Source organism: Vidua chalybeata, chromosome 8, assembly GCF_026979565.1.
Source record: "Vidua chalybeata isolate OUT-0048 chromosome 8, bVidCha1 merged haplotype, whole genome shotgun sequence".
NCBI lineage: Eukaryota > Metazoa > Chordata > Aves > Passeriformes > Viduidae > Vidua > Vidua chalybeata.
The window spans coordinates 23,233,404-23,259,035 of NC_071537.1; the positions used below are offsets into that span (position 1 = coordinate 23,233,404).

At 37.4% G+C, this 25,632-nt stretch overlaps 1 protein-coding gene across 1 annotated transcript in view; it reads right to left on the reverse strand.

Annotated features, from left to right (window-relative positions):
• Window positions 1-25,632, reverse strand: part of DLG5 (discs large MAGUK scaffold protein 5) — a 95,068-nt gene that overhangs the window by 58,469 nt on the left and 10,967 nt on the right. Inside the window, exon 2 of the mRNA XM_053949269.1 lies at window positions 628-696. Coding sequence (XP_053805244.1) covers window positions 628-696 — 69 coding nt within the window. The remainder of the gene's footprint in view (window positions 1-627; window positions 697-25,632) is intronic.

Consider the following 25,632-nt stretch of genomic DNA (forward strand, 5'->3'; position numbering starts at 1 on the left):
TAATAGAGCAGCTCCAAGAGCATCTTGTGGACAAAACACCTCTAATTAATGTTTCTTATACCTCCAATCTTTTCCTGAGTATTTTGTCTTTCCCAATGATTGTAAAAACAGAGAAAATGAAGCAATTAATTGAACACAGGGAAAAAAATGCTAAAGCTTGCAGCCACTGTCAAAGGTTTAGAAGGCTATGGCCTTGGCTAACGTTATTTATAACCTCTATGATGCTTTTGACTCTGACCACAATTTTCACATCCACATAAATACATACATACACACATATATACACATGCTTAAATATATTCTCATATGCCCAGACTTGTGTAAACACAATGTTGCCATTTTTACATCATTTTACTAAGTAACACAAAGCATAGTTACATCATTTAATATACCTAAATGAAACAGATTTTACATGCAGCAACTTCAGCCAGCCATGAAAAGGCTTAGCTTGCACTGCACAAAAGTGCACTTGTTCCTGATGAAGATGGATGGTTACATCTTACAGTTCACCTTCTTTGATTTTACGACCAGGATCTCTCCACCCCTCCCAGAGGCAACCTTAAAAAGTTGTTCTCCCAGTTCCCAAAAGACACACTCATCAAGTTCTTATACTAATACTTTACTCACCAACGCTGCTCAGGGAACTGCTGCTTTCAGAGTCAGAAGGCATTATGGACAGCACACTGTAAGTAGACCCTAGAATCAGGAAAATAAAAACAGTATTACTTTTTCTCCCCCTTTTCCTCTCTCCAAACAAAGCTATGATTCATTTCCTTGATATTGTAGATGCCAAATAAATTAACTAAAATTACTAAAATTATTCAAATTACTAAATTAGAGAGAACACGCATCTCTGAAACATAAAAATCTAACAGGCAAAGTATAATTTGCAAATGAACACTTCAATGTGCACTTTTTGTGGTAGAAAACCATTTTGGATAGCACGGTTAAAGTGAGTTCAGCAAAATATTAAATATATCAGTTTTTTTCAGACAGCCTGAAAACAGAGTTTCAAGTCTATTATGGAAGATTAGGGGTGATACTTGTGACAACTAGTGGCAATCTATTTTGGTTTCTCATGTCTTTACACGTACCAACTCCTAATTCATTGTGTAACTAATTTGTATTCTTCTTCTCAAACTTCATTCAGACTTTAAAAATTTCATTCAATTTGTAAATAAAATTTGCTTACATCCATTTGCAACTTTCAGTATCTGATATTAAAAGCAAGGACCCACAAAGCAGTGAGTCTTCTCATGTATTAATAGAGTAATAGACAGTGAAGCCTTTCATTTTAGAAATGAAGTATGCTAGATTTTTTAGAAGTATGCTAGATTTTATTTACCAGAAGAACTAGAAGGACAGGTCCTACTTCAAAACATTAACTAAACAGCTCCACCATCCCTCACAGACAGGATAAACACACCATAGTAAAGACAGGCAATGATTAGGTACAAAAGCCATAAGAAATCTAGGCTATTTTCAGCACTCGCCAGGATGCAAGAGCTGTGCTCACAACAACCAAGCCCTAAGACCATTTCAATACTTTCAGGAGCTTGCTTTCCTGGAGTCCCTCCTTCTTCTATTCCAATATTTATTTCTTCTAGTTTCTTTGAAATAAAGAAATAAAAGCTGAGGAGCAGCAGGAGTAACTGCATGAAATAGACTGAAGGAAGGATAGGCTAGAAAATAAGAAATTTGGTTTTGTTCATCTCCTCTGCTTCTTACTAGAGAAAAGCATGACATCTGTAACTACTATGGTGTTAGATGAATGAAAGGCAAGATGTGATAAAATAATTCTACTAACACAAATAATAACAGAAAAATCAATTAAAAAAAAGAAAAAAATTGAAAAGAAGCAAGAAGAATTGCATCTTGAAGTAGACTGTTTAATCTGACAAATGTCTGTGAAAAATTATTTTAAATATATTGGTTACAAATAATTCTATTCAATTGTAGAGGATGTAATTTTTTATTTTGTTCAAATTTTTAAACAAAATAGAACAAGTACATCACTGACACACTGTCCGGCTTCAGAAAAAATCTGCTGCACATTTTTGCTTCTATTTCAGACACTTTCAAATAATAATAATTTAAGTTGTATTCCTATTTAATTAAAGCTTATTAAAGGCTAAATAATTTGCACATTCATTATACTTAACCTCCTTGCATATTCTAAACTCATATGACTTGCAGTGTTTCTTGCAGCCTGGACCTAGACTGATCAGAATCACAAGTTGAAAAAAACAAATCAATATATTAAACAGAGTAGGACATCTTTATGACAGGCAACATGTACTGAGACTGTATCAAAACTGCGTGGGACTCAGGCACAACAAAATCTTATGCCAGGAAGTGACACTTAATTATGCTCAGCAATTGAAGGCAAAATTGCCCAGTTCCTCTAAAAGATTGCATAGGAGTTCCATGCCTAAAGAAATTTGTAGTGATTGTTAGCTGTTTTTGCTTTTAAGAGTGAAGAAATAAAAGACTCAATCTCATCGTCTTAACTGATCTTAGTTTTATTTATCTTCAAAATACTGATCCTCTCTGTCTTCTTGTCCTGCATTACAAGCGAGAGACAGGACTTAAGATGAGTTAAATTCTGCTCTCTGGGATGGACAGAAAGGTTTTGTGAAGCTGACTTCATCAATGGAGAAATATGACTCCCCAAAGCAATGTTCTTTAAACATTAGCTCATATTTGTAGACGCAAGATCCGGTATGCATGGCATGCTATCAAGAAAACCTAGGATTGTGAAGAGGGGAGGAATCATCTGACCCATTCATAATTCCTCACTTAAAACAACAATCTAGTAACATTGTCTGGTTTGGTCTTGTTTTTAAATTACACAGGGTACAAGTTCATTATCTGTAAGAAGTGCCACCTTTGTCATCAGAAGCAGTATTAGTAAGCATCAGAAACATAACCTGAGGTCTCTACACAGCTGTCACAATATTAAAATTCATCTTAAGGTGCTGTACTGACACACATCCTTGTATTAAATCCAGGCTAAAGTGGCATTGTGCTTGGCATATTTTGCTTGATCAAACTAGCAATACATCATTTGTACCAGCAAATGCTTCAAGAAATATTTCCCCACTCATTAGGATGCCTCCTCACAGAAATGAAAACACTCAAGAACATCCCAACAGCAATTTAGATAGTTAAAAAAAAAAAAAAAGAAAGAAAGAGACACAGGTTAACTTCTACAATCAAAGGCACTAGAACACCCTGTTTATTTGTAAGCTGCACAACCACGGTATTCTAATAAATTTGTTAAAAACTCACCCTCCCCTCAAAAGAATTATCCATTTCATTTCCTATTCTTAATGTTTTCTGACTGTCCATCTTGTCCAATTGCACCAAGAAAGACCTGAACACTAAATCCAATAAGAAGCCATAAATACATTCTAAGATAAAGGTTGAATGTGCTTCACACCTAGTTCACATGCCTTTCACCACACTTTTCCAAAGAGTCCACTTGAATATTTTTCTGCCAGTATTCAGTTTGCATACTGAAATCCCCTAGTGGTAAAACTTGCTACATTCGATTTCAATTCATTGATTTATAATAATTGCTGACATGTTCCTAAAGTTCAAAATCACACCTTGCAATGACAGGATTCTGAGAAACACAGTAGAACCTATACCTACTTAAAAATAGAAATAAGAAAAAACCCTAAACCCAACAACTACATCAACAAGAAAACCCCAAAAAGCACAAGCAAACCAAAAAGCAAACATAACTTCTACAGATACACATTCATATGGCAAGGGAAAATACGTAACCATCCTGTCTTGACATGGCAGACTTGCTTTCTCTTTTACTTATCCAAGACATAAGCTCTGGATCGGTTCTTGGCTGTATTAAACAGCTTTGGCAGAGCACAGGGATTTAGAAACTGCTACAGTATATACTTGAGAACCTTAAGAATCTCATTTCCTTCTATTTTCAACAACTAGAGCAAGTCAAATTTCTTTAAGTTATTACTGTCTTATTAATCAGATTACAGGAAGGCCACTTAAGAACTTGCAAATTCGGGAAAGGAACTTGTTGCTTAAGTGTGGAAGCCACCTCCAGGGACAACAAAGAACTGTGTTCCAGTTTGCCTTCATTTTTCACACAATAGCCACACAGAAAGAGTGATATGTACTTTTCTTGCTGAGAAAGACAATGATGGAGGAAAGAGGAAAAAAAACAGAATGAAAAAAAAACAGAGAAGACTTACACATCCTGAGAAGACAGCAACCGTCTAAACCAGCAATATCCTCATCAGCAGTATCAAATCAAGACTGGTGGAATTAAACTAGTATACAAAATGAAAACAGAACATTTCTCTCTTCTATCTTTCTAGCTACTGAATTGTGAAACACCACATAACACTGGACATCACCTGTTCTTAAAGGAGAAACTAAAAAAAGCTAAGTCAGCTCATCTCCAAATAATGTCTCCAAAACAAGCTTGCACTTGGCACCTTCTCTAAGAAAATAGTACAAAGGATCAAGTATGATATCTTCTGGGATATTACTGAATGACTTGTGAGAAAAAATAGTGTTCAGATTAAGAGAAATAAGCTGTCAACTGCCAGTACTACAAAAAAACTTCTAATCCTCCTCCATACAAATACACAGGCTCTGCTCATAGCTCTAAAGCACAGTGTATCCAAGGGGACTGGAGTGGCCAAAGAAGGGACAGGGATTCACGCTTGCAAGATTCATTGCACATAGGCTTTCAATCCTCTAATTATTCCCCCCTGCCCTTATCTACAATTTGACTCAAAGAAGGCTATTTCATCTTCCAAGATTCATTATCAAGATCATGAACTAAACTGTGTCGCAATAGTTCCTCTCTCAGATAAACACCCTCAGCACAGGGCCACAGAGACAAGCATACTGAACCTGCTTGTGTGTGTGAAGAACAAGGGGTTTATTCAAGGAGCAGGAGGTGTTTTATTCCACAAGATGGGGAGTGCTCAGATCTTGGCTGCACAGCTCTTGGTAGGTCATCCATCCATCTTTAGGGACAACATATAGATCTGCAGTATGGTTGACTCCTAAATTAGGCACGATTTCTAACTAGGAACACTGAACTTATTGTGGGACCAAGACTGAAAGAAGCTTTGCCTGTACAAATTTCTTTTGCTACTTTTCTGTGTTTAAGGATAATGTTTCCGTGCTCCTCAGCTGCAAATTTCTATTGTTAATTGAATTCTGCTCCTCCTCCCACCTCCCTTTGCAGCACAGTGACTGCCAGCTGATTCAACTTATTGTCAGCAAATGATTTTTCTGACGGAAATCCAATGCACTGGATGAGAGGGCAGCACAACAAACATTGCTTTATCCACATCTCCATGCACCAAACCAAACCGACATTGGCAGGACTCCTACATGCTGGGGGGAGCAGTTGTTTGATTACAACTGGAAACGACCCAGAATTCAATGTTCCCTTTGCCTTTACAAAAACAAAACTGCCCAAGGAGCTCAAGACCACATGGATCTGCCATGCTCTGTCTCTGAAGCTATTCTTTCCTTGACAGCCTGTGCAGCCAGGTTTGTCACAAACCACAAGAGACGGTCACTGCTTGCAAGTTGTGTGAAATTCAGACACTAAATTCTGATCTCATACAAAACCTTCAATTGGGTATTTGCTTCCATCTGTGTCACACTTACTTCAGATGTTTCACAGTCATTTACCTTGAAGGATATGGGCAACTCCAAGAACAAAGGTACAAACTTAGCAAGTAAAGGTCAAATAAAAGTAGATGCCATCTCACCAAAAGTTTGTTATTTCTTCCCTGTCTGCTTTCAAGCACGGCTTTGTTATTTATTCCGTATATCTATTTTTAGGACACCATGAAAATTAAATGAAAACGAAATGGCTTTTTAAATAATTAAGCAGCTAAAAACCCATATTTTTTTATTTCCCAAATAGCTCCGTCTGGAACAGTTTTACAGAAATTGTGAGGGTCAAAAAGTTTATTTTCCTTTTCACAAGAAAAAACTTTTTATAAAAAGATATTAATGAAATATTTAGATATTAATATTAAAAGAGCCATTTGGGAAAATATGCATGCTTTATTGTTTAAGACAATCTTGAATTCTAAGTGATTAAAAATACAGTCCTGTTAAGGACAGAAGACTCCACACAAGAAAAAGGACTGGGCACCTTTCTCTGAAACATTTAGTAAAAAGGAACGTAAAGTCAGATTTAAGTGATAATTATGATTTAATATGACAATTTATGTTAAGGCCTAGATTAAAAAAAAAAATAAGTAACCTGCCAAAGGCCAGAGACATCAGTAAAGATGCCCTGAATTCAGTTCCCAGTTGCCAGTCAGTATAGCATTGGATCTTCAGCTATTAAAAACAACACTAAACAAATACCTGTAAAATTCCTATTTTCTTAGCAACATCTGAACAAGAGAAATATTTACTTTTATAGGTCTATGCACAAAAGGCAGAGAAAAAAGTAACTGATTATAAATTCTTCAACCTCACTGTTTAGTAAAGATGGGAAAAATTTGCATTTAAAACCAAGTTTTAGTAAAAATGCAGTGCAGGTAGGTGAAACAAATTATTCTCTATTGCAGCTCATATGGATTGCACAAGTTATGCATTTTATTATCAATGCAGCAGTGCTGTCTTCTGTTCTAAAACATGATGAGGCATTACAGTTGACTATCTTTTCAAATAACTACAGATATTTTTATTAATTATTTTTAACACAGATGCTTTAGCAATTCCCATTAATGTATTCTGAGGAATCCACTTCAACGGTAAAAAGGCAAAGGTATCCGTTTTTTCTTCCTTCTAGCTATCAGAAACATTTCAGTTGTTTGCTGGATTATGTATGATAAGCCAAAGGTAAAAATAAAGAAAAAATGATAAAACATTAAAAAAAGGCTTTTTTCCCTCTCCTGATACTATCTACCTTTTCTAAACTCACCTAAGCACAATTTAATCTTATAAAGCTATCTTCTTTGAAAATCCTGATTTCTACAACCCTAGCACATTGACATGGGCCAAACTTCTTTTTCTAACAAGAACCAGAACAAAGTAGTTGGAATGCTCTTCTCAGAAAGCAGCCCATTACTATTGAAGCACCAAACCAGCAAATGACTGAGGAAGTTACTTACACAATACCTCCTCATATGACCCTGTTGTTTCTAGTCTGGAATCCTCATTTTGCTACAAGTTACAAACCAGTTCACATCTACTGCTCTCAGGACCACAAGAGATGCATCAACACAACCAGTCAAATTTGGACTGTGTGGGAGTCAATACTAAATGTGCCTCCTTTGAAATTAAGAGTCATGTTGGGAGATTCGACTTTTCCAACTCATGCATCTCTCAAACGAGTAGTTCATGTCACTGGGTGTGAAATCTGGCATAATGCTCAAGAAACTCCCTTGCAACCTTGAAAGGAAATACATACTCCCCAGCTAAGCCCTAAAAAAATGAACTCTCCTTATATAGCTCTTCATAGCATGCTTTAATATTCAACCCTCACTCAGAAAAAAACAAGGGGAAAAAATGTCCCAAGATGGTTTCATTAAGGTATGTAACAGAAGGGCCGTAAACTCAACTTTGTTGTGTTGTTACAATGGAAAAATCTATACACACTTTCATACAGAAGAGCACTTATATCCAAGCTTCTGTCTCTGTTTACAGCAGTTGTTACTTTAAGAGAAAAGATACATCTAAGCTCATTCATTTAATTTAAATCTTCTTGTCACCTTGACAAGTTAATTTTATTCCTCAACATTCAACTTCATTTAAGACAGCAAAAGTAAGAAAGAAGAAAATCCACAGCTTTTTCCCCTCCTAGTGCTGTAGATCAGGAAATCCTACTGCCAGCACTAATTCCATATTAAATATATACACATTTATTCTGTAGGCACAGAGTACAAGACTGCTCAGTAGAAGAGATGCCAGTCCTTGTTACCTACAGACTTCAGGCCCAAGTCCTTTTCAAGACATCTGCAATTAAAGGAAGGTCATCAGAACTGTGTGAATGCTACTTGTACACACCAAGTACCACAGACAAAGGAAATGTCGAATCCATGGCAAAGTGATCAAGATCCTTCTCTAAACCCAGATAGATTGGAGTGATTATTCTGTGTGCATCTATACAGGATCCTTCCAGAAATCTATCAGTTTTCACAAAGCTAATAGCTTAACCAGACAACTCTTGCAAGTTCCAAGCACTGCTATGACCTCAGAAGAGGGGGAGGAAAAAGTAACAATATCAATTAAGAATATATTTGATCCACAGACTGTACTTTTTCCGAAGACAAAAAACACAGATATAAAAAAGAAACCACACCTATGCTCTCATTCAAACAACACAATGAAGTATGTCCTTAATTGCTCTGCTGTACTGAGTGATTATTACAGGAGTCTATTACCTATGAATTATTTACAAAAATAGTTTGTTGCAGTAATCCCCAGGCATGAACTTCATGCCTCTTCTGGTTACAGCTGCACCACCCACAAGAACTTCCCATCCCTCACCGGAGGTAACCATCGGCTGTGACGGGGCAGTAACAGCCCGATAACCTCATCCACTGGCACAGGCACTGCCAGGTTCTGTGTGAGCAGATCTCTCCCTGACACACACAGGGAATACACAGAAAAATAGTGCTTAAACTTCCTAAAGGCAAAAGTAACACATGTAACTAAATAGAACAGAAAGCCATCTTCCCCCAAGTACCAGTGTGCTCATGCATACAAATGCTCACTCTACCTGTGAGCTAAGAGCAGAGAATGCAGGAAAAAAAGGAACACATCTGGAAGCAATTATAGCTTGAATTCCCAGGCTTTGCCTCTTCTCTGAAGGACACAACTGCGGCTACTTTTCCTTCTCTCTCGGTCATGGCAGGACAAGGAGACCATGTTCTCAGGCTCTGCTGTACAGAGTGAGGAGGCAACCACATGGTGCTTTGCAATGCCAAAGGAGTTTCCTTGCTTAAACATAGATATTCCTAGAGGCTTATTATGACAAGACCCTGTTTGGAGACTAAATCCATTTGAGTGTTTAGAGAGGAGTTTACTTACATAGAAAGGTTATCAACGTGCTAGATTGGCCCTTTAGCTATTTGCAGTTATTATTTTGGGGGAAAGCAACTGTAACTAATGCAAGTGTAGCAAGTCACCTAGTAGCTAAAGACTTACTTAGGACCTTTTAAACCAACAGGCCTGGGTTACCAAGCAATCAGTCGCAGTGTGGATACAAGCAATAGGTGGGAATTTGAGACAGGCAGGCAAATCTTACTAAGGGGAGGATTTTCAGAATCCAAATTTTCACCAAAAGAGCAATTGTAAGGGTACAGGGGAGAAAGGAGTGGCAATGCCTGCAATACAGGCAGCCAAATGCTACTGGCTCTATCAATTCTAGAAAAAGTTCTAAAGCTTAATGCACTGACAGTGTAATGACAAAAGCCTGAAAGCACAGTCAGACAGGAAGCAGTAGCATCAGCATTACATGGCAGCACACACTAAGGTATATGGAGTGCCGCTGACTTCTGTGAAGTCTGTGGAAGAGAGACATGCCAAAAATTCAGCAAATTGACTTGATGTCCAGCATGCTACTCCAAATGCAAATATAATGCCCTAGTCCACTAAGACAGTGACAGGAAGGCAGGTAGGACAACAACACATAAGAAGCAGAACATGGCATATTGAACAGCAGAAGTCAGAGCTGTTGAGGGGAGAGAGTGGCCTCTCACCCAAGAGAGGTGACTAAGACAGTAAGTCAAGGCCTGTTGTGACTGGGGAGTCATTTGCCCATCAGAAAGGTCTGGTTTCTCCTTAACCATCTCATCTTCATTTTGGAGCAGAGGAGCAAATGAAGATGCTGCCTCCCCATCAGCACCACTTGTTGGCCATGAAGATTGAGTAGGGACAGTTGAAACATTCAGGTTTATGTACTGATGCAGCACAAACATGCTCTCAATAAACATGCCAGGTGGTTGGGCGTAGCAGACTGCAACACTTTGCAACCTCTTCATTTAACCAAATAAACATCCACATTGCACTAATTCCACATCTGCAATAGATGAGGCAGTAAATATGTGTCTCCAAAGTGGCCTTGAATGGGCTTTGCTGTGCAGGCTTCACGGCTGGCTTTGACACCTCTCTCTTCAGAATACTGGCTTTCTTTACATCTTTTTCCTTGAACAAGTTCTGTAGATATTGGGGATTTTCGTAAAAGAGATGGTGTCAATAAGACCAGCTGCCACCAGGATCAAGTGTTCCATTGTGCTTCCCATTTCAACAATAGCTATGAGAATAGTGATGTCAAGGATGTGCAGAGGACAGAAAAAACATGAGGAGAATGGTAATGAGTTTAAGGAAAAGAAAGGTAAACATTCATTGCATCCATTATTTTCCTCACATGCACAGTTTCCAGCATGAAACACTGACATACAGTTAAACACTAACTAAACTATAATCAAAACCAAGTCCTATAAATTAAGAAAAGGCTTCCCCCTAAACAAAACCCTCCTAAAGCCTGAAGCGGGATGAATTACAGTGCTACTGCACCCACAACCACCAAATATTTGAAAGACATTACAATGAAGACCAAATTCAACTACTCTGTAACATGAAAAACTTCTTAGGAAATGACAAAGAAGACATGGGTTGGGAAGGATCACTGTTTATCACAGGATTAAAATCTCCCGTCGTGAACTACAGCCATCTTTGATACTGCAACTTTTCTCTACAAGACATTTTCACCACTTTTTTCTTTATTCTCTCATAGTACTGCTGCTGTTACGAGATATTCTTATTCTACATTGCCATTAGATAAGTCAAGAATATTCAAGATAGTTGAAATACAAACAAGGGGGTTCTATTCAATCATATTTTTTCCAAATCCACTTATTCATATGTTGCTGCACTACTTTAATGTTAAGAATACAAAAAAAAAAAAAAAAAAAAAAAAAAAAAAAAAAAAAAAAAAAAAAAAAGGAAGTCTAATTGTGTAAACAGAAGTATATAAAAGCAAACAGATGACTGGAGCGCAGCTCAACAGTTTCATCTTTCCTAAGAGTGCTATAAACCACAAATTCCTCATGGGAATCTTCATCACTACATCTTCTTTCTGCTTGGATAATATCTTCCAAAGATCGACATTTTGAGTACATTAGAAGATATGTCAAAAATAACTGTGAATATTAGTTTGGATCCATTAGAAAGCAGTTCACATTTCAAAATCCACAATGCAACAAATCCCAAAAGGGCTTTAATTTATACAAAAGCATATAACTATCTCTTTTCTTTCACAAATAACATCACAGGAAAACTTCAAAGAAAATTTAAATTCTTCAACTGAAAAGAAGATTGATAGCATGTAGCTCTTTAAATCATTGCTTTCCTTTCCTTGCTACCCTTTATCCTGATGGGAAAATAAATCCTGCAAGTTTTCACTTAAGGGCTAAATTTGCTTTTTAATTAAAGATGCTTGTGCTGATTCTGTTTTATTTAAAATGCAGAGATCCTTCCAAAAGGACTTAATAAATCAGTACTTAAAAAAAAAAGCACAAAATTAAGATAATTGAAATAAGTGAGGGAAAATAAATCCAAGCCACTGGAGAGATCTTGAAAGTAAAATAAACCAACCAAACAAAAAAAGCCCAACACCCAACAACTTGTTTCCAGACAGAGGAAACATTTACAACTTCACAGAGACTCAGACTGTTTTGATCAAGAGCAAAGTCAGATTACCTAAATGCTACTATCTTCAGTATGAGGACAATGGGATGAACCAGAAAGATTTAATCCCATGAGCACTCCTATTTTTTCACAAGTTCTCTGTACGTATCCAGTTACGTATTGTGACAGGTGAGAGTTTGAGACTGGTCACATTTATTTATCTTTCAGCTTCATAAAGCACACTTTTCTCCATTCTCTAGACAGATTATCAGAGGGAAGAGTCTCAATGCACAAATGTACATTAACACTTGAGAAAACAAACAAAATCCAACACAAGCCCTCTTCACCCGCCCAAACAGAGCTCAATCCCCTGCAAGTCCAAGCGTCAGTCCTATAATATAATAAGCAATACAATGAAGTTGTTACCTTCGGGTAGGCTAATAGGAAAATAAAATAAAAAATACATAAAACCCAGGAGCTGATCAATATTTGCAACTATCCAAGACACACTGGGCAGAAACACCCTCCCAGGAATACAAGGAGCTTTACAATTCAAAACTGAGCTCAGTTTGTATATAAGAACATCTGGAACCTGTTCATTCTACATTAAGAAGTTTGCCCATCAAAAAGCACAACTTTGAGTGCTCTTTGGTGATGCATCAAGACAGCAAAGAGAAGTCATCAGGAAAAACTAAACTCCGAATATCTGAGCTACCATGGCCCTTTGAAGAGATGAGCAACACCCCTTCACTAAAAATCTGTTATCAGGGAAGTATGTTGTTTTGAACAAGTCAGAACACGCCCTGCCCAGTTACAGAACTTAACTCCCTCCTGCTACTTTTAGGCTGAACTCCTGTAATCATCGCTAGAAATGCAAATACTAACCACTATTATTAATCACTTGACATTTAGGCACAGTAGACCAGCATCACCTGGTTTTCAAAGCAGGATGATTCTAGTCACAACTTAAGTGTTTTTAAAATGTCACCTCCCCGGTTCCTCAGCTCAAGTAAAAAAGGACAAGCATTTGCACAGATTAAATGATCATTCACTGATTCATGACTGCATGGCAAATAGTGCTCTCTGGCCAGAATTCATCAGAAAGAAAGTGTTGGCAGATTGGGAATTGGGATGCTTTGCCACACACAGAAACACAACTGCACATTTATCACCTACACAAAGTAAGAGCAGATACAAATAAAAGCAATATCCAGCAAATAAACAGCAGTGATAATGGACAGCTAAAGAGAACTTAAGACACAAAATGATTCAAAGAAATTGTGGAGATAAACATTCAAACTGAAAGACTATACACAAAACAACCATGACTGGCAGATCTAGAGAGGCACTAGAATTTGCTTTGTGTTTTCAAAAGTACAGTGGATCTTCCAAAGCATTCCCCTTCTACTGGAGGGGAAAAAAACCCCAACTATTAGAACCAGTAGAAACAGGATAAGGAAATCCAAACTGCACCAGCAAAGTTATTCTTGGTCCATTAGGACAACGGAAAGCAACAATCACACAAAATGTTCCCCCCACTAGTAGAAATCAGAGCCCTAAGGAACCTGCTGACCCCTGTACTAAACAGATCTCCCCTAGCTTTTCATCATCATCTTTCACAGCTTTCTGAGACACTCTTGATCTTCTTACTGAAGCCAACCTCTATAATTTTCCCACTTTTAATTTTTTGTTTGCCTTAGCATGAAAAAGATAAGACATTTCATTACTGTGGGGAGAGGGCGCTCTTATGATTTGTATTTTTGGAGAATGAAAAGCTGTATTGTGAAAGCAAACAGTCCCACTTACATATGATCATCTTACAAAACATCCATCACCTCATCAATTTTCCTGTTTACTAGTAAATCTAGTATTCTATTTTCAAAACCAGAAATCATGCCTATATCTTCTACTTTTCAAGAAATGAGGTAAGGAAAGCACTTGCATAGTTTTGGTTTGGTTTTGTTTGTTTTTTTTTTTTTTTAATATAGAATACTGTATCTGGAGGATGTATGTTCATTAAGCAGAAAAAAGTGAAGTCTTAATTGGCAACAAGAGGTAGCACAAAGACATGTGGATTGCATATTTAATTCAATTTACCAAGGTGATTTTTCTCTGGTATGAGTTAAACAAGCAGATGTCAATTGGAACAAATGACAACAATTTTCTGCTGCAAGCCTTGGCACAGAATAATTGATTCATGTTTTTAAAACTAAATTTAAGAAATAATTAAGAGTGTCCCTGTTGATACATAGGAGCAAGATTATGCTTAGGCTTACTTTCCCGAAATTATGATCTGTTAAAAAGGAATTCCAACCTCTATACCTGAGCTCAAGATCAACAGTAGCTTATCAAATGTGTGCTGCAGCCTACATTTATAAGAGCATGAATAGGGATCTAGTGATGACTGGAAGCATTATTACTGGTTTTAAAATTTCAGATTAAAATTTGTTAAAACACACTATGCCCATAGATTATACATGCATTGTTCTTCCCACAAACAATGAAAATAAAGAAGAAAGATAACAGATGGGGTTTCAGCAGCCACAAGTTTTAGCCAGCAATACTCAACACAAAGAGAACAGAAATCAACCTTAACAACTGTTAAATTACAGTGTATTTTTCCCAAAATTAATAGGAAGCAGAAAGCTTTCTGAGAAACAGAACCACTCATAGTAGCTCAGCCTGTTCTTTAGTGGCTATCCATAAGCCACTGCATTTTAGTAAGTGGCACAGGCATAGAAAAAGAGGATGAAAAAGAATGGGGAATAGGATATTCGCAATACTACATGCTAATTAACAGCAGGAATAGGTCTGGAGAAAATGCTGTGGTGTGAAAGAAATGTTCACCTATCAAAGAGTAATACCAATATTAACACATTCTTTAGTGTTTTGCTTCCTATGCCAAACTTCCAGGGCACTTGACACCTCCTGTGTCCCTGTGAATAGAAGGTCTAAGCACAGATGGCATGAAGTGAAAATAATGCAAAGAACAAGGGCAGGAGAGATAAGTAGGGAAGTTTTCTCGACTGCACTCTGAACTGTTTTGTGGCACACAAACTCTCCTGCCACTGTAATCATTGATCTCATTGTGACAGCACAGCCTGAAACACAGCTCCCAACTTCATACACCCACAACAGGAAGCAGGAATAGTATAAGGAAAATCCAAAAACCAAATCACAGTCATGTAAGGCACGATAGATGTTTACAAGGTTGACACCTTTTTCATGTAGTTTGGTATTAAGCTAAATTATGTTAACACCTGAACAATAAAACACCAATTTTAAAACCAAAAATTAATGCTAGCACGTTAACGTTTTTCTACTAAAAAACTTCCAGCAAATTTAAAGCAAAAGAATATCCTAGATAGAACTGCCTACAGTTGCAATGTAGCATGCATATGTTCTCTACGGGTCTAGTCAAGCAACATTAAAACTCTAACAACGTGTTTTAAGAGAAATGAGATTCATGACCCAGAAGCCCTAAAGAACAAACCACAGCTTTTGTTTTAAGAAGTCATGTTGCTTCTGTGTTTAGTTGTGAACAGCAGAATATCTGTCTGCATGGCTTGTACACACAAAGAAAACTAGAATGATAAAACCCACTCTTGTTACCAAGACAGAAGCTCCAGTATGGCAGTATTGTGGTAGTTAAAAAGGCAGGCCAATAAAATTCTGCTTATTGTCTGAACAGAGGAATGTTGCAAAAATTTTCTGAGAAGGATGCTGAAGAGTGCTTTTAAATTGCTGGACGAAGGGACGAAATTGAGAACCTAAAGAAACCTGATCTACAGCTGGAGCCAATGCTCATTTGTCTCAATATTCCTGTTTCTGCTCAAACAACAAATGCTCTAATGCAAAACGCAGGAAAAGAAAAATTTACTTCCCACATAAATTGCATGTCTCACATAAATTACGTTCTGTGTTGGTGAAGCAAACAGTAAAGGCACATTAACTCTGTCCCTGCATTTCCCTGCAGACTGAAAAAGCTGCTGACCTCAAATCTTAGTCTTCACACCAAGGTGACAGAGATCCCCATTCTGTTTATTTTTCATCAAAACAGAGAGAAGATCTCTTTATAACTTGCAGGAGACATAGGCTCCTTGGAAGCTGAGCCTTGGCAAAGCACCAGGAGAAGACAACTGCTGTTCACCATCTAATGCTTATTTTCATCCTTAGTGACTTTTTTTTGGTGTGGAATAAGAAGCTAATATTAAGAATGAAATGCTACTCATGTTTCCAAAACTTTGAACCTTGTTACTTTATTGCAATTTGCTCATTTTGAAATCTGTTCTCACTACTGAAATACTACAGTAAATATTGCACCAGTTAAAGAACTGAGAACGGGTAATATTTCAGCTTCATACATCCACTAAAAGCATAATGTCCCTTGTCAAAATGTCTTGCAGTAGTGTACATTACAGATGTGTCTAGGAGGCTCTGTGTGTGTATATAGGTACAAAAAACTCTGGAAAGTGTTTCAACATCAACTACACATCTCAGTTTTCTAATCAATAAAGTTTTTTTTTAAAAATAAGTTCAATTATGAATGACAGTTTCATAAAAAAACAACAGCTCTGAACTGCAGCCCCACTTATGCCTTCAATAGACCAGGTCTTCCAGAAGAGCCAGGCAAGCTTCAGAATTGATTTCAGCCATATCCCATTTGACACACACTGTGCAGAACCAACATTGTGCCAATAAATTAACTTCCACAGCAAAAGCTATAGCCCTCACTTCATCTAAAATATAGGCTGTAGAACATCCAAAACACAGCAATTTCCACCTGATTCTGCAGCTGCAAGCTCAAGACTTCCTTACATACACTGCCAATACAAACTCTCCCATGGGATTTCCAGGAAAAGTTCCACAAGATTGTAAGACAAGGAATAAATTAATCAAGGGGGTAAGAATGATGATACAGAAATGAAAACACCATGTCTGAGGATAGCGACTTGCAAAACCTCTGTTTACATACAAGTCACTTACAGAAAACCCTGATGTCTTCAAAGCCAGGGTGGCAATGCTTTCATTTTCCAGCCTCACCTGCTGGTAAGACAATACCCTATATATATGATTATAAATGGAGGAAGGTATAAATTGATACATCACACTTGCACACTCATGACTTCAACATCACCCTTACAAGGACCCTTCCCTTCTATCAAATTCTATATGACACATGCAGACCAATGACATGCTTGAAATTTTTTTGACATGCCATTTTAGCTACTGGCAACCTGTTACCAGAAATCACTTAGTTTGTCTCTAGGAAAGCTGACTGCCTAGGAACCCACATAAGACCTGAAAAGCTATCCAATTGCTACAGGTTCTACACAAAACTAAAAAGGTAACGTGGTTCAAGGAGAAATTACTTCACAGCACATATATGACTACAGAACATACATCCTGGGCTGGGATGGTCGCAATAAAGATACAAATACTTGTCTTGGAAAGAAAAAAATAATTCTCTTCCCCCACATTTTGCTTTTAATCAGTCTCCCCACAAACACAGGAAGCCCAGGTTATTGGGAGTTCAGCTGAAGAGCTTCCCATGCTGCTGAACACTGAAAGAGGGAAGTAGGTTTTGACACTACCACAATCAAACCACTAGAAAACTCTGATTCTGGCCACAGAATGTTTCACTTCTTCATGCTGCACAATTCTTAGCATGAACCTTATAAAGTAAAAGCTGAATTCAATATTCGACTTTGATTTCCCTGTCAAAGTATTTCTCCTTCTTTAAAGGAATTTTGGCAATTTATTTCCATTAGTTTCTGCTTGTAAACAGCAATTTGCTGTATTTTACAGCCAACTTACTCAAAAGAATGGCTGAAATAAATCTATTCACTGTTCATCTAACCACAATGCTTTGAAAAATTGAATCCCTCAGAAAAGGAGAAGAGTAACATAAAGGAATTACAAAAGGAAAAAAGAAACATTACTCCAAATTTTTCACAACCTTTAACCATTTCCTTTCCAAAACCAAGCAGAAAGCCAGAGGAATACTGACAAAGAGCACATAAAGATACTCAACACCAATGCAATCACTCAACTTTCCCATACCTTTCAGAGAAGCTTTACAGTAATGCATTTCTGCTTCTGCTCTCTTCCAACTCATCTTCCTTCTCAACTCTAAAGATTACAGGTTGATTGTACAGACAGTATCTCATATATGCTACTCCCAAATCCTCCCAGCCCAGCTAAGCTTTGTCATTATCACGTTGTTATTGTCTTCCTCATCAAGTCCGTGTTCCACAAACAGGTCTCTGATTAAAGACAGACAAGTTTGCTTAATAATCATAGTCATTATCACCTGGTTTCAGGTGCTGCCTGCATAACACTTCATTTTCCTTATTTCTACTATGTTATAGCTATAATTGTATTTGTTGCCCTCCTCAGCATTGCTTTCAGGATGAATGAGATCAGCAAGCAAGCTCCAAACATGAAATAAGCCTTAAGCTTAAGTTAATGCAAGCTTGAAAACAAAAAGCTGGAATAAGAAACTACGAAAAAAAAGCACACAGGAAGCATTATTACAAGCAAGCATATTACTTTTGCCAAACACCATATATGTACCAACATATATTCTATGACTATGATCAAACAATTGAGCTCAGTCTCTGTGATTTAAAAATATAAGTTAATGCTGTGGTATGAGGGGGCTAAAGAAAGTATAGTTCTGTGTGTTCAACAATTGAGAATTACTGGAACACTGCTAGTCAGGCTGCAGAATGATTTTATATTAAAGTGGCAAGAAGTTATAAAATCAGCACTAACAATCCTAAGAGCAATGTCTGAATAAATGGAACACAAATTCATGTCTTGCATGCCAATCAGTTTAGATACAGGTTCAATATACTTCATATGCTTCCTGGCATGGCAATATTCTTTTAAAGCAACATCTCTAACCATCCAGATTTTTTGTTTTCCAAATACTTGGAATCATGACACAGTGTGCATATATCAACATTTTTCTGTTTAAAATTTTATTCTCGATAGCAGAACATTTATCAACACAGGTCTGGAGAAGATATTCCAGCATTAATTTTAACTATAAACGAGTAGAAGCCTTTGTCCAAGAGTGGCTGAAGAGAAGCAGGAAGGAAAAAAAAAAAAAAAAAAAAAAAAAACAAACCAGAAGAAAATCCCCTTAAACAAAAAAAAACCCAGAAAATTCTCCAAAGAAATAAACAAAGAACAAAACCCTCACCCCAACTAACTAACTAATCAAAGAAACCCAAACCACTTTCTAGTAAGCTTTTACAAGAAACACCACTGGTATAAGCTAAAACATAAGCAGATTTCCTGCAATAACACGAACTGAGAAGTCTGCTAACTCACCCAGAAACTACTGCCATGTTTCAGGCACTACAAACCGTGCACAGAGCACGGAGCAGACACCTTCCCAGCCCAAACCAAACAGACCACCCTGCAAATACTGCCCGGACTTTGTGCTAGTGGTGGAAGGGCACCGCAGAGCGCCGGCTCCAGCGCCGCGCAAGGCAGCCGGCGGCTCGGCGGTCCCCGAGCAGCGCCACAGCCCGGGCACAACAAAGGGCTCTTGTTCCCCGGCAGCAGCAGGCGGCAGCTGAACCAGTTGGCCCGGTACCCTACCGTGGCCTGTGGGACATCAAAGGCCGGCTGTGACCTAAGCAGACAATTAGGATGTGTGGGTGTAGAGTTACAGAGTTCCCAGAGGTCACTCACGGATGAATTTTAGCGCCGCAGTACAACCCCTTTATAAAGCAGTATTACTGGCTTTGCGCAACCAGCCTTCGGGCTGACCCCAGATCTAGGCAAGTGACTGCAACACTGCTGCTTTTTTTTTTTTTTTTCTGTATAAAGTTTACTGCAAAATTAAAGTGCAAATCTTGAGATGAGCTAAGTAACTTAAACATATATGTAACAATTTTAGTTTGCAAAGGACAGATACTGTGTTACCTTCTCTTAAAGAACCATGTAACCAAGTTAACCAAGACACTGAGGAGGGAAGGAGGGAGCAGCTGCAGAGTAATTAGCAAGGACAACAATCACACCCTATTGCCAGACACTCAGGCCACAGCAATAAGGTACAACACGCCAGCACAAACTAAGGCTTGCCTGTTCTGGACATATGGTACAAACATAAACTCAAGAGATACCTCCTTACAAAGAAACCCAGCTGTGTTTTGTCCGCTGTTGAAGACTCCACCAGCACTAACACCATCTATCCCACCACACTGCACTGCCCTTCTCACCACAACAATCCCTAGGTGCTTTCGCAGGACTATTTCTCCTCTCAGTTCTGCTGCTCCCCAAGACACAACTCTCCTCGTTTAACCACCAGTTCCAAATGTTCATGCCAAACTAATAAAGACAGACTTGAGCAAGAAAAAACTGGGTGAAGATCACAACACCTCTATACCGTGCCAGGCATTTAATCACAAGAAGTCACATAAAGATGAAAAGTTCGTAGATGATGCAGTAATAAAAATATCAGAACAGAGTTCTTCCTTCTTCACTCCTAGTATGGCTCCAGCAGTATGACTAAAAAAGATCACTTGCTAATCAGAGATGAGCTTGAGCCAGGTACTCTGAACAGTTACACAGCCTCATGGCAGACCTTCATGCAGTCCTGTACTTGGGCATTCACAAGTGACAACAATCAGTATACAAATCTGCCTAATTTTGTATTATCAAAATACATTATGTCTGGGGTAAAAAGCAACTTCATTTTCCCAATTTTTAAAGGATCTTCAAAATTATTATCCCATTATTCAGCTGCTTAACAAAAGTTTTAAACAAAAACACTGAAATCCTGAGGTTTGAAAAAAGTATCTTCATGCTTTTGCTTGAGTCCAGCATCTCCTTTCCTATTTAAGATGATTTCCCTGTAGGATATCCAACAGCAGCAAGGAATCACCAAGCTAGGGCACTTAACTTCCAAATGCTGCCAAACTGGAATGCAACACTATGAGAAAGCAAATTTTGTTTGCAAATTATCGTATCAGGAACTCAGGCACTGGTTTAACAACATCAGGGTCATACTTAATCATCTTAACTCATGCAAGCAGCAACATCTGAATACAACCCAAGAGACAAAGTGTTCTCTTGCTAAAGAGGAGCATATGCTTATGCACCTCATTAAACTGAACTGAATTCTTCCAAGTGATGCTGTTTAAGGAAGGTCTTTAGGGCTTCCTCCTTTTTTTTTACTTCCCCCTTTTTTTTTTTTTCTTAAGACCTAAGAGGTTAGGTTATTGAAACTCACTTCAGCTGAAGAAAAATCTCTAGGGACCAAACCACTGTCTTTACGAATTGAAAAAAAAGAAGCAAACAAAACAAACAAAAATATCCAACACCAAAGTTACATTGTAACACTTGACATGAAATTAATTAAAATTAAACATAAGCATGTATTTTCCTTTTTTTTTTTTTTCTTCTTACACAACTCATTGAAACAGACAGAATTTTCTCTGTTTTCACCAAATTGCATCCCGAGAGCTCTTTGAATGTTGTAATTGTCAATTCCAGCACATTTAATTAAATGCTTCCAAACCACAACTTTTAGGAACAGATCTATTTCAGTCAGGACACCATCAGCACACAAGAGTTAAATGTAACAGCCTTTCCAAGGACAGTTCAATCTCCGTATGGTAGTTCAAGAACTGAACCATATATTTCTGAAAAACATTCTATTTTACAGAATAAAAATTGACTAATTACACTAATTAGATTATTATACACCCAAGTCAAAGGGATTTAGTATGTTCATATCAGAGCTATGTTCAATGGCAGTAAATCTCAAAACATAGACTAACACTATTTTTCATAGCATTCAATAACCTTTGAAATGTTACTGTGATCACAAAAGTAATTTCTACTGCTTTTTCGTTTAATTAAAAAGCCAAAGAGCAATAAGCAAGATGACAGAAGCCAAGAGTAAGATGAAGAGAGAAATAAACCAGATGGCATGGGAATATATTTATATATACTTAAGTTATTCACAAATTATGAAAAAATAAATATCAAAATCTTTTCATTTGCCCTATAATCAGTGGGTTTTTTTCTAAAAGAGTTTTCAGATATTTTTATGTAAAGAGGATTGTGAATTCTAATTAAGATATAGCTGTAAGCCAGGATCCTCCATCATACAATTAACCTTAAATCCAGCCTCTAGCCAAGCAGGGTACAGATGGAGATAGACAGATGTAATTACAAAGTCCATCAGCAGTAAGCCACTGGGAGAGGTTGCAGGCTTTCCTGTATTTCTACTTTGTATTTGGTAGGCTATTTTTATCAAAATATGCCAGGAAGGCACAGCGACTGTGATATACTCACAGCACTTTTGTATTAGCTTGGGCTTGCATCGTATACTTTAAGGCACTAATTTTGAAAAAAATTACAACTGCACTCTCATTTCTGCAGGCTGCACTCTCACACAGACCACTGGAGTAGGTATTGCATTCCCAGCTTCATTTCTATCCTTCAGGATCAACGCCTCCCTTCTCTGCTTCAAACCTCTCCAGCTGTAAAACTCTATTTTACCAACATTCTGAACCTGCAAAGTGAGATTGTTGAAAAAACACAATTTTGAACCAAAATTCTCAAAAAATAAAAAAATTTAAATTGTACCTTGGCACATCACTTCTATTTTTGTAATATGTGTTCTGCTCTGCCATGGTGTTTGCATACACAACTTAGCTTCCTCCAAATGATGGAAACCTCTCCTGAAGTCTTCAACTCATTGTCACTAAAACCCATGCATTCATGGAAATTCACAATTTTTATCAATTTTGAAATAAGAGATAATAGTATCGTGCTCCATCTAACAACCATCTAAGAATCAACTTTTCACATGAATTTTGTAATCTTACATCTAAACATGGTATAGCAACTAGAACTCAACTATCTCTGTAAGTAACTAACTATAGTTAGTTATAGCAAGAGTATTGAGGAGGAATATCCGATAGCATGGCATAAGACATGTAGTTTGGCATTTTTCACTAACCACAAACCTATGAACGGCTTCTGTTTAGTGTCTGAAAACAGTACTAAGATTACACATTTTAAATGTTATTAAGTTTCCATTTAAGATGTGCAAGTAGCATTTGAGCATAGCAAAAAAAGAGTATTTTATCTTCATATAATGCAGTCAATTCACATCCCACCATAATACATGAATCATTTGCTTATCTGAAAGCAGCAAAGACTAAATTTGCATTAACCATTTTACCACAGTTATCCCATCCAAGCTGGGGAAATCAGCTACACCTTCCATGCACTGCAAAGGGCTTTCTTTAGGAGTTTTACACAGGAATTGAGAAAGGAATCAATGTAATGGTAAAATGTTCAAACTCAAACTCTTAACTCTAGGGTCATGAAGTGACAAATTTAAGAACAGAAGAATTAATCGTATTCATGCACATTTTTAATTATGGATCACTAAGTATCCAACCATACCAAAGACCTGGACAACAAACATCCTGACCTTCCCGTTCAGAATGATATGCCAAAACCAGATGTACTTTACTAGAGTGGCAGCTATAACAGTAGTGGTGAGTAAAAAGCTTTTTTAAACATTTATTATGTGTGGCAAAGAATTCTTTGTGCAAACTCTAACCTCTCTCTCTCTCCTCTTTAATGAGGACAATCTCAGCTATTCTAACTGACTTTGTATCAAAGCAACCAGGAAAAGCTCACAGCTGGCAAAGAAGTTCAACAAGTTTGCTCTCACTTCTCTCAGCCACCTTCTCCACATCTCAGCCCTGAACCTCTAGAAAGATCATCATGACTCCACCCATGCCACAAAGCTGAGAGACCCTGAGCCCAGGCTGGCTGGTGTGCTCTCCTCTGACCCTGAGCTCACAGAACACCTGATTTGCAAGGCAAGTTGAAAACACTTAAATCCCACCCCAGCCTGAGCCACGAAAGGTCACTTAGGTCTGCCAACAAATTCAGGGCTCAAGCAAGCCCTGAAATATAATTTCCCACTATATATATATTTTTCCCCCTTAGAGAACTCCACCTGATTTAATCATGAAAGCAGTCCTTGCGATCAGTTGCCTCATACTTCATTAACAAGGTATTATTCATATCCTGCTCTGACCTCTTCTCCGTGGCAGAGAGGTCCTTCAGAGATGATCATTCCATGAAGAATATTCTCACACTTACCTCCATGATGTTTATTCCTTACTTTTGCACTAGGAAACTAATGCAGAGCAATTCCATCAGTAATGCTAGATGTTCAGCTTAGACATCCACAAAATGGCTGAAAAAAAATCATCAGAAGGCAGCTGGCAAAGAAAGCTTCTCTCTGAAGTGCCATTTTTAAAGAGCATTACTTAGAAGCTGAAATTGGTTTTTATACTGAGATTAAATGAGCATTTTTAGCTTAAGCATTCGCAGGTTCACTCTTAATGAAGCTCTTAATGAACACAGACCTAGAGCTGTTTGGAAGACTCAGAACGGCATTGTTTTCCCATGATGCCACTTCCAGACAAAAACGCAGATACACACTATATCTTGTAGTGTGTACAGAATGAAACTTTGTAAGACTCCATGTTACTTTATTTAAATCTTAATCTTGATCTGAAAAAAAAATTACAGGGAGAATTATATATATTTCATTATGATAACTAGTCTATGCTTACTGAAAACTAGCCTTCAGGTAATTCCTGTTTAGAAAGAAGTCTGTAAATTTCTCAAGGTTGATACAAAATTAAGATAAAAAAGCACCACAAAGCATTTTCTTTCAAGTGTTTTAAAAAAGAAGGAAAAAACCCCTGTAAGTTGAGCAAGATCTGTGATAGGAATAAACACTTGGGCAAACCCAAATTTTACATTCTGAATGCTGCAGATATACATATTTAAGATGCACTTATTAAAACACCCACACAACACAAAAAAACCTGTTGGAGCAGAAATACTAACTTCCATAATTCACTTCTGTTATCTAATAAGAGAAGTCCAGAGAAATTTTATTTCTTCAAGGAGTTTCAAAAAACCTTTCAGAAAATGCCTAGCCCCTGGTGTACCCTGCAATCCAATCATCAGACACGGACGATTCGTTTTCCCTTTCCAACATGCCACATCATGTATTAGCTTTATTTAGAAATGTTCTGAACAACTTCATTAACCAAAATACGTTTGTAACATGAACATCAGAAATTTGTGTTTTATGTAATTAAAATTTCTGAGTCTCACTGAAGAAGCTGTGCTTAACATAAGAATCTCTCTTAAGGTCATACAGAGTTATTTGTCCTATTAGGCTCTTTCTTACAGGTTTATCTTCAACAAAGCATATAGGTAACAGAGATAACAGGTCCTCTACCACAACCATCATGAACAGACACTGAGAACTCAGTACAAGAGGGCTGTCTTCACATAACACCACATGTGAACTGAAAAACACTTGAGGACAGCAGAAAATGGAGAACAGAGATTAGCCAGCCAAATGAAACTCCACTCCATAAACTAAAAATGTTCTGTTGAAATCAAGCAATTGAAGTACACTTTTGGTTATTTTCTGAAACAGATCGCTTAAAAGGCAGATACTATCTACATTAGACAATACTTAGAATTAAATCAAGACCAAGGCCTCATGATCTCATCCATAAGGTCAGAAATCCTACATCCTCAGTGATCCAAATTCACCTCCTTTTACTGTCATAAGACCAGGCAATAATTCTGAACATTTATTATCTCTCAAAAGCTATTATTTCACCACAATGTGCAATAAAATGGTTTTAGCTATTGCTGTGCATTTGCATCTTACACTGTAACAAAACTGTATGCAACCATACTTCAGCAAAGCTTTAATTTAGGGGTGCACTGTAGGAACAAGTCAAAATATTTTGATAGGGGAAAACAAATGTTTAAAAATCTTATCTACTTTCAATACATATATATTTTAAGAAGTATTTATCATTAAAAAAGAAGCATGTATTAAAAATTTCCACGCACAAATGTACACATACAATGCAATTAATG